Genomic DNA, 10485 nt, shown 5'->3' on the forward strand with positions numbered 1-10485 from the left:
CATGAAAATATCAGAATGGATAGTAGATAGACAGGGTGTCCGCGGGGTCTTGAAAAGTATTAAAAGTTGATAAATCAATTTAGCGAAAATTAAAGTAATTAAAGAAATTAAACTGCATTTTGCAAGGTATTAAATGTTGTAGCTTGTTTTCTATAAGTATATAAATGGTCCAAAGAGGTTGTATTCTACAGTCTGCCTGAATGTAATCATTGCGTAGGTGTGTAGTGTGATTCTGTGTAGTTTATTTATGGCATCCCGTTGGGTTTGACGTCATCTGAACAGGACATCGCACGCTCACTGCTTGATAGCGCGCGAAGGTCCGAAGGTCCGTTTACGCCGGTTGTTAAACAACATCGTTATGGGGAAATGCAAGTTTGCGTCCAAATGGTTGGAAGATAAGGAGGAAGGACAATCAATACTGTATATAGTCAATGTGAGGTAAAGTGTGTCGCCAATGTAACCGGTTAGAACTAGAAGTGGCGATGAGGTCTTCAAATGTATGGAAAGGGTCTTAAAAAAGGTCTGAAAAGGTCTTACATCTGACTTCAGGATTCCTGCATATACCCTGATAGAGATCCACCTGACTCTAGCTGCGATTAAATATGCAGCGCATGCAGGCTGTGAATTGTCTCACATTGTATGACGCTGTTATAAAAATAGCTGATTCTATAAATGTCTCTCTCTCCAGGACGATGACAAACCCATGATAGAGGTCATGGACCAGCTGAGCCCGGCTGTAATGGACAGCTTTGTTCATGCTGTGTCTGACTCCGTAAGTGTGTTTATATGAAGTGTGTATCAGTACAATCTGATTAATTATTCAAATCATAATCCTTCAAAACCCCTTACCCCCGCTGCTGTGTATAATTCTTAAATTCTTCCCCTCCTCTCCATTAGTCCACCTTGCCTCTCAACCACCATGTTGACCTGCAGTGGCTGGTGGAGTGGACGGCTCGGCTGGTGAGCAGCTCCTACGACGTGAAGAGTCCGAGTCACGTCTGGATCTTTGCTCAGTGTCTCAAGGACCCCTGGGTGCTCTGTCTGCACATCTTCTTGCGGCAGGAGCACCTTCCCAAACACTGCCCCACCGCCCTGGGGTACGCCTGGCCCTACGCCTTCACACGGCTACAGCTGCTGCAGCCTCTGGTCGACCCCAAGTACGAGGACACAAATTAATTATATTCTACATTCTTACATTTCATTATAGAATGATATTGTGTCTGACAAAACAATTGGTGTATGTCTTTGAACGGTTAAAGTATCTGATCACCTGCCTTTTCTTCTTTTGTCTTCCTGCAGCAGTCCAGTGAATGCGAAGAAGACGAGCACGGCAGGATCCAGTGACAACTACATCTCTCTGTGGCGGAACTACCTGATCATGTGTCTCGGCGTGGCTAAGCCGAGCATCATGTCCCCCGGTCACCTCAGAGCCTCCACACCAGAGATCACAGCCACCACGCCCGACGGCAGCGTCACCTATGACAACAAGGTGCCTGTTTGTGCCACACAATGTCCTTTTAATACACTGTACATTACTTTTCTTTTTTCTTTTTTTTTAACTTAATTTTTATGTTCAGGTTTTACAGGGGAAAAAAACACAGACAGTATTGTAGCAAGTACATCAGATAAAAGTATACTTCGGAACAATGGTAGATTTTGCATACAATTCCTCAAAGTAACATACATATCCCAACCCTCTAGTTAAGCTAGAGGGAACAGATAACAAAATACATACAACAAAGACAGTTCAAAACAAAACTGAAAGAATACAAAATAAATAAATAAGAAACACGGCTATAACTAAGGGGTCACGAGGAGGCCATCACGAAGTACAATTGTAACAATCATTGTTTACTTAAACAAAAAAACACCAAGTGCAAGACAGGTTATCACCTCTTTGTGTTAGGTATGTGTCCCATTTTCCCCAGAGGGCTTCACCTTTGTCTCTTTCTAGTCTTAGGCTGAAAGTCATGTGTTCCATACTGTGAATGTTTTTAATTATGGCTACCCATTGAGCGATGGTGGGAGGTTCCTGACAGAGCCATCGCCTTGTTATGGCCTTTTTACTTGCTGCCATGAAGATCTTTAAAAGATATTGGTCAATATTACTTTTCATTATTGATTATTCCACTAATAATTTTTCCATAGATTTATTACGTTTTAGGCTCTGAAATTTTCAGGATCACCAAAATCACCAAATCATAAACCCTAAAAATGTAATTTAGAATAAATTAAAACATAAGTGTTAACACAAAATCTTTACATTGGAGGTATTGTAACTAGAAAATGATTGGCGTTTTTGCTTAAAAAGATGAATGATCAAAGTACCTGAAATTAAAGTTTATTAAACCTAATTCAAATTAAACTTATCGTTGAATTAGCTCTAAGGGACACAATTGAATATACTGTTTTTCTGAACTGATACCCTGATGAATGTGGTTTTAATCAGAATCAGAATCAGAATACCTTTATTAGTCCCACAGAGGGGAAATTTGCAGCGTTACAGCAGGAAAGAGCCACAGACAGCTTAGTGTTGCATTAAGATTATTCATTTTTGTTTACACATTAGCGCTGTCATGAATACTTAAAGGTGACCTATCATGCAAAATGCACTTTTGTACGTCTTTTCTACATGAATATGTGTCCCCGGTGTTCCAGGGAACTCACCAAGTGTCAGAAAACACAACCCTCTCTATTTTCCTCCATACCCAAATCTCTTAAAAAGGGGCTGCAACGGATCTGATACAGACTGATCCAGATTTGAACACTTCTGTGACGTCACAGAAGTGGCGCTACGGCTATTAGGCCAACTCCACCAATCAGGAGGAGACAGCCACGGACATTGCCGTTCGAAAGCGCTGGAGACGCTGTAGTACATATGCCAGGCCTGTAGATGGTGCTGTTCTCACTGAATCAGCCCATGCAAAGACAGTGTTAAATTGAGCGAAATGAGGAATGGCTAAAAATGCATGATCTGTTTGGTATTTTGAAAAATAAAAAGTATAAATATGCCTTATATAGGTATGGTCCTACACTATATTATTCAAATATAGCATGATAGGTCCACTTTAAGTACCAGAAAATACTAAAATGGTTGAAAACACTGGGCTCATAATGACGGGGATTTAAAGTTAAATGTATAATGTTTGCAGTGAATTGGTAATGTTGCCTGACCAATGTTTGTGTTGTTCTGTTCATCCCTCAGGTTATAGGCACTCCTTCGGTAGCCTGGCTTTTAAAACAGCTCGTCCCACTGATGAGAGCTGAGAGTTTGGAGATCACCGAGTCGCTGGTGCTGGGGTTCGGATGCACAAACGCTCTTGTCTTTAGGTACTGGAACAGGAACATACAGAAATGTACATCCAGTATACACAGAATCAAGTGCTAGATGCTGTTTTATCAATTAAGATATCCAATAATGTGTGAATAACAAAATAAATTCCCTGCTCAATGCTCGGATGACGGTTCAAAAATGTGAAAACATTGGTTTGTTATTGTTATGTTCCGGGGCCTGTTGTTCTGTGGTGTAAGCTTCTGCAGAGAATAAACACACAAAGCCTAAACCGAGGAAACCCCATCCGACAGAGGCAGAATAGAAAATGGATGATGTGCTAGATTTGGTTCTTATCTCTTACATAAGAAAGCCTTTTCACACTGCCTTCTTCTGTTACTGAATCCCATCTGTTCTTACATTCTCTTCATAACTGAGATGAGCTGCATGCCTCTTTGACATTCAGATGAGAACAAAAAAACAGCTTCACTGATGTAGAAGAGTAATCTGTTGGAGGGAAATGTATCACATGTTTTCAAACGACAGAGGTTCCATTGTGAAAGGCAGGTATTTCATTTTGAAGAGATCATCTATTTTTAACCTGAAATGTTTGCCATCAGGGCGCTCATTGATATTAAAGAGATTAAGGCCTCCCCAGAAAAATGTGTCTTACATGAGTGTGTTTGAGGATTAGTGGTTTTAGGACATGGGACATTTTGGGTTGCACAAGATGGTTATCTGGAACAAACCCGTAATCAGAGCGTCCTCCACGTACAGGGAGGGAGGATCTGATCCGTCTCACTTAGCACGAAGCAATCAATTGATTTTCCCCTTTTTTCCTCCTGTCTATAGGGAGCTAGTCGAAGAACTCCATCCACTGATGAAGGAAGCACTGGAACGTAGGCCTGAGGTAACACACACACACACACACACACACACACACACACACACACACACACACACACTGCACTGAATCAGGATCGGATTAACTTTATTGATCCCAGATAGATCATAATGAAAAAATATAATGTGAATCCAGAGTTCGTAGAAGTATATCTGTCATGTGTTAATGTACGCTCTCAGCCATTAGAGAAGTTTCCATTGGTCAATAATTATGTATTTATGAAAATGGACTGCTACAGTAAAGTTATGTCATTCTTCCTTTCAAAACCAATCATCCCAGTATAAACAAAACAACATGCAGTATATTAAGACACTTTTAGTAGTTAATGGAAAACCTGCCTGTGCTTTCAGAACAAGAAGCGCAGAGAGAGGAGGGATCTTCTCCGGCTGCAGCTGCTGAGGATCTTTGAGCTGCTGGCTAACGCAGGAGTTATCAGTGACAGGTAGCACACACATTAAATCTACTGAGTGCATTTGAGCTTTGTTTTGGTGTTTCCTTGTGCACTTTGGTGTACACATTCAAATGTTTTTGAACAATCATACGCTTACTTTCTTTCTTCTGTAATTTCAAGCCTACTGATGCACATGTAAAATAATATGTCCTCCTCCTCCTCCTCCTCCTCCTCCTCCTCACAGCACCAATGGAGCACTGGAGCGTGACTCCCTGGCCCTGGGTGCCCTGTTCCTAGAGTATGTGGATCTGACCCGCATGCTCCTGGAGGCTGAGAATGAGAAGGAGCTGGATGTGCTTAAAGACATCAGGGCCCATTTCAGCGGGATGGTGGCTAATCTCATCCAGTGTGTTCCTGGTAAATCCTTTTATTTACGTCTTTATGACATATATCCTAATACGGGGGTTCCCAAACTTTTCAGCCCGCGACCCCCAAAGTGAATTAATTTGTTTGTAAAGTTTGAGAAACAGAGCCTCGTTGCGGGGAAATTATACAGCTGGCTAGTCCGCCCCTGAACATTTCTATGCAAACGTTATTATTAATAATAATTTTAAAAAAAATTAATCAATTTTATTTTATTTATTTATTTATTTTTTAATTTTCCATTTTTATTTTGTAATCATCTCGGGGGGTCGCGACCCCCACTTTGGGAACCCCTGTCCTAATACATTGGTCTTTCATTCGAAATAGATGTTAGCCGTAGCTTTTGCAGTGTTCTCATGCCAGTCAGACTTACGTGCACATTCTCTGTCTCCCATATTAACCCTCCGCGTCTCTTTCTCTCGCCCTCCACAGTCCACCACAGGCGCTTTCTCTTCCCTCAGCAGTCTCTGAGACATCATCTCTTCATCCTCTTCAGCCAATGGGCTGGACCCTTCAGTGTCATGTTTACTCCCCTCGACCGTTACAGTGACCGCAACCATCAGATCACTCGCTACCAGTACTGTGCTCTCAAAGTAAGCCATACCAACACTCAGAAAACAGAAGGGGTTATTCTGTGTTTTGCATTTTTGTTTACAGAAGCCTCATTGTTAACTCATCTAAACCTTTGTCTTTTAGGCCATGTCAGCAGTTCTGTGTTGCGGTCCAGTGTTTGACAATGTGGGTCTTTCCACTGACGGCTATCTTTACAAATGGCTCGACAACATCTTGGCTTGTCATGACATACGGGTAGGTCCACCCTGGGATCAGTTGCGTGTTATTTGTTGCAAAGGAACTATGTGTTGCAGTTTTTTCACTACACCTTAAGAAGTTTGAATAATTCTAACATGTTGATACAGAAGTTTCAGCCCTCTGGTTTACCCCAACTTGTGATATCCTATACATAATAACATCTGTTTGTCCTAGGTGCACCGGCTGGGCTGTGAGGTGGTCATCCTGCTCTTAGAACTGAACCCAGACCAAATCAACCTGTTCAACTGGGCCGTGGACCGCTGCTTCACAGGATCTTACCAGCTGGCGTCTGGCTGCTTCAAGGCCATCGCCACCGTCTGCGGGAACAGGTGGGGAACTAATGCTGAGTGTTACATTTGTTAAAAATAGCTCAAATATGTGCAACATGGCATTATGGGCATTGAACTCTTATAACCACAATTGAAATGTCGTTTTCCTACACTGCCCTAACAAATGACTATTCTTCCTTACTTTGCCAGGAATTACCCATGTGACCTTGTGACCCTTCTCAATCTGGTGTTGTTCAAAGCTTCAGACACCAGCAGGGAAATATATGAGATCTCCATGCAGCTGATGCAGGTAACATACACATTTTACATAAAGGGCACGTTATCACAATTCCCTTGTTAAATATTTATGAATTGCATGCAAAGAGGTGAATACAAGAGCGAAAACATGAAGCCAAAAGCTGATGATGCGTATTGAATTTTAAAGATAATTCATATGTCTTCAGGTGCTGGAGTCTAAGCTGTGTGCGTACTCTAAGCGGATGGTGGAGCAGAAGCCGGGTAATATTCTGTATGGAACGCACGGCCCCCTGCCTCCTCTGTACAGCGTCAACCTGTCTCAACTCTCCATCCAGCTGGCCAGCATGTACCCAGAGCTCACACTGCCGCTTTTCTCAGGTAACTTTTTCAGGGTGAATGTGTACACAAAACACTGGGTCATGACTAGAATCCTATCATGGGGAATCTCCTCTCGCACTTTATGTAGCTCTTGTATCTTCTCTTGCACTTTATATGTCGTTGCTGCTGTATTGTACTGCCATGTGGTAAATACTTGTGTATACTGCTCTTGCTCTTTTTGCATATCATGTATTTGTTTTGTGCTATGTTTATAAATGTCATGTTCTTAAATGTTTTATGTGAGGGACTGCGGATGGAAATTAGCTTAAAGCTAAATCTGGCACTGTTTGCTCTGCATTGTCCCCGCCAAATAAACGATGAAATAAAAAAAATTAAAATGTTTACTTGGTGTAGAACAGTACATCTTAACTGAAGGTGTAAATCAAATAAAAACTCCACTACACTCTACTACTGTTATGTCCCTTTTAAACGATCACATTTCAACAGCAAACACTTCACATCAATCCAAATAAGGGAAAAAGAGGTGCTCCTGAAAAGCAGTTTTATCATCATCACACTCTGATCTAGTAGTGTATTAAATACTAAAGCAGGCAGAATAATCTCCAAAACAACACAATCTCTTTGAGCACATATATTAAAGATCCCAGTGTTCTTCCTGATACAGTTGTTAAAATGTAGTACTGAACACATTTAAAGAACACTCTTCTTTCTCATGGCACTTAGAAAATAAATCCCTATTTTCTGGCCCCTGCAGAGGTGAGCCAGCGATTCTCAACAACCCACTCCAACGGCAGGCAGATCATGCTCTCCTACCTGCTGCCCTGGCTCAGTAACCTAGAGCTAGTGGACACGGGGCTCCTACCCCCGTCCTCAAGCCCCTGCACACCAGAGGAGGAACCCCACGGTCCGGGGCAGGGCATGGGTCTGGCCCCCAGTCTGAGGGGCAGCGGATGGGGCTCCCTGCAGGCCACCTCGCTAGTGCTCAATAACCTCATGTTCATGACTGCTAAGGTAGGGTTTCTTTTTATTGAAATTCCTCCCCCTTTTCCATTGAAATCTCCTGTTTTCAACTATTTTTTTTCTTCCCTCGCATTATCAGTATGGAGACGAGGTCCCTGGCCCAGAGATCGAGAGTGCCTGGAACGTTCTGGTGTCCAACGAGAGGTGGAGCAACAACCTGCGGATCGCCCTGCAGTTCCTGGTCAGCCTGTGTGGAGTCAGCAGTGATACCACGCTGTTGCCTTATGTAAGTACAGAAGCATCATTCATCCTCTTATGTAAGCACTCTGCCTGTGCCGGTGTTTATTTAAAAAGAGATTTGTCTAATAAATCAAATAACTCTCACTCTAGAGTTGAAGGCTAAGCCTGTTTTCAAAGTGATTTATCTGTACAATCGTTTCAATTATAGGTACTGGGTTGTGTCAACATGTTAACCATCACCATATGCTGATAGTGGGGTAATCCAATTAACACAGTATATTTGTATTTGTTTTAGATAAAGAAGGTGGTGATCTACCTGTGTCGCAACAACACCATCCAGACGATGGAGGAGCTGCTGTTTGAGCTGCAGCAGACGGACCCCGTGAACCCTGTCGTCTTGCACTGCGACAACCCTCCCTTCTATCGCTTTGCTGCCAGCAACAAGGCCTCCACATCACAGACAGGTGAGAATCCCTGTCATATTTGACATTTTTATCTCAACATTGACTTTAAACTTGACTGCTTTTCATTTACAGATGATTTAATGTACTGTAAATCTAAAGGTTGTCTCTGAAAAATGTCTTATGTGTAGGCACCACGTCTAGCAGTAACACTGTGGTGGCGGGCCAGGAGAACCTGACTGACACAGAAGAGGTCAAGCTGGTCAGAGAGAGTGAAGAGCGGTCAGTATTAATACATTTTTGGACACTTGTGCAAGAAGATACAATATTTCAACATAATATGACTTAATCCGTTATAGTACTATAAGATTCAGTCACATAATAAGCACGAACACCGGTCAAACGACAACATTTTTAACTTTGAATGTGTTGTAATTGTCTCAGAATGGCCAGGGCTCACAACAGATTGGAGTCTCGCTACAGCAACAGCTCCGGAGGCTCCTACGAGGATGAGAAGGGTGAGTCGTCTTGGTTCTCATGAGACTGAATGTAATAAACACACAACCCACAAGGACTCACAGCTGCCTGTCATTTGGAAAGAGCTTCAGGACAAGGATTCTTCCTGTCAGTCAATGATCCCCACTTCAAACTATGACTTTAATGCTAATTGCCCTAAACCCCTCCATGCAGACATAAATGCACAAATCTACAGTTTTATGAAGACACTGTGCACCATAAACCATAATCTGAACAAGCATATATTTTTCGCCTAAAATAAGATGATATTGTTGGTTTTAATCTTTCCTATTATTTATTGACAAGAAAGCAAATAGGAATATTTCGCTAAATGTCAAAACTTAAGCTAAATATTAAACATCATAGGATGAATATTCTTAAGTAAAACCACAATTACTTTATTAAATACTAGGGATGCTCCGATCGCCAATTTTGGGGCCGATCGCCGGAATCAGTATCGGCCGATCCGATCGAGTGGGCGGGGCCTATGGGGATCTTCCATTTAAAGTGATGTTTAAAACTCAGTTAATGGGGCTCATTCACTGGCACTTCCACAAACAACAACCAACATAATTATTACATTCAAATGAAGTACATTATTCAAGTTTACATTAACTTTGGAGATTAACACGAGAGAAATGAGCGGAAGCGCTCTCTCTCCCTCTTCTCTCTCTCTCTCCCTCTCCTGACAGCCTGTCAGTATCGTCTCATGCAGCTCACTGATCCAGTAATGAGTGACCCGACAGTGAAGAATAAATAAATAAAATAGCTAAGTGTGTTAGGTCTAACTCTTGTGTGTTTTGCTTCTCTCACCGGTCCGTCACAGCGGGCGGACCTGCAGGATTTCTGCTTCACACACGTTACATACCACCATTTTATTGTCTTTTTCTGACACCTTCAACAACTGCCAGACCGGTGAAGCCATTTTGGCGAGCTTGTTTTGCCGCGCACAGAGAAAAGTGTCATGTATTTTACGTTGTGTGATCCCGATCGGCATTTATAGAGAGCACCAATCGATCGGCAGAGAGTGAATATCGGCCGATATCGATCGGCGGCCGATCGATCGGAGCATCCCTATTAAATACTAATATTTCAAAACTAAGTGTGTGTAAACTTAAAAATGTAAATAAATGTCAGTGTCTACAGCTGCAGTAATGCTGAAGAACCACTTTGTTGTTGAAATACGTGAACTGAGACTTAGCTTATGTTGGAACTTCCCACACTTTCATAAGGTGATCAGGGGGGTTTTCTAAGTGACTTTCTAAGTAACATGAACTGTTTGTCACAGCTTTGTTATTCATGTGGGAGAACGCTTTTTGTGCTTGAGGGTCTGTGTTCAACGCCTCGTAAATAAATATCATTACAGTTCAAAGAGAGAGCCTCGTTTGTTTGAGATATTTGTTTCAAGTATATTTTTTACTAACACAATCTTGTTATTTAACTTCTTCCGACCCCTTTTTGGACGTGTAATTAGGTAAAGCTTTGTTGTTTATTGATATCAGACAATGATACTACAGATTATTCAATTATTAATTGAATATTTTAACAGCATTCCAACTAACTGTTATTCTACGGACGAAAAGTTTATTATTCCGCTGGTATTTTGGCCCTCTTCTCCTCCCGCATTAAACATCGCAGAAACTCTGTTCAAACATCAAAACGTTCAGCTTGGTCGGGAATCGATGGCTATTACTTTTCTCATT

At 41.8% G+C, this 10485-nt stretch overlaps 1 protein-coding gene across 1 annotated transcript in view; it reads left to right on the forward strand.

Annotated features, from left to right (window-relative positions):
- Positions 1 to 10485, forward strand: part of LOC104960082 (protein furry homolog) — a 54009-nt gene that overhangs the window by 25283 nt on the left and 18241 nt on the right. The window contains exons 20-36 of the mRNA XM_010788033.1: positions 689 to 772; positions 898 to 1157; positions 1300 to 1489; positions 3206 to 3330; positions 4124 to 4181; positions 4526 to 4617; positions 4811 to 4983; positions 5422 to 5582; positions 5686 to 5796; positions 5974 to 6128; positions 6279 to 6378; positions 6533 to 6704; positions 7420 to 7676; positions 7765 to 7911; positions 8161 to 8329; positions 8458 to 8548; positions 8711 to 8784. Coding sequence (XP_010786335.1) covers positions 689 to 772; positions 898 to 1157; positions 1300 to 1489; positions 3206 to 3330; positions 4124 to 4181; positions 4526 to 4617; positions 4811 to 4983; positions 5422 to 5582; positions 5686 to 5796; positions 5974 to 6128; positions 6279 to 6378; positions 6533 to 6704; positions 7420 to 7676; positions 7765 to 7911; positions 8161 to 8329; positions 8458 to 8548; positions 8711 to 8784 — 2419 coding nt within the window. The remainder of the gene's footprint in view (positions 1 to 688; positions 773 to 897; positions 1158 to 1299; positions 1490 to 3205; positions 3331 to 4123; positions 4182 to 4525; positions 4618 to 4810; positions 4984 to 5421; positions 5583 to 5685; positions 5797 to 5973; positions 6129 to 6278; positions 6379 to 6532; positions 6705 to 7419; positions 7677 to 7764; positions 7912 to 8160; positions 8330 to 8457; positions 8549 to 8710; positions 8785 to 10485) is intronic.

This window comes from Notothenia coriiceps, unplaced genomic scaffold, assembly GCF_000735185.1.
Source record: "Notothenia coriiceps isolate Sejong01 unplaced genomic scaffold, NC01 NC01_scaffold00031501, whole genome shotgun sequence".
In the NCBI taxonomy this organism is placed as follows: Eukaryota; Metazoa; Chordata; class Actinopteri; order Perciformes; family Nototheniidae; genus Notothenia; species Notothenia coriiceps.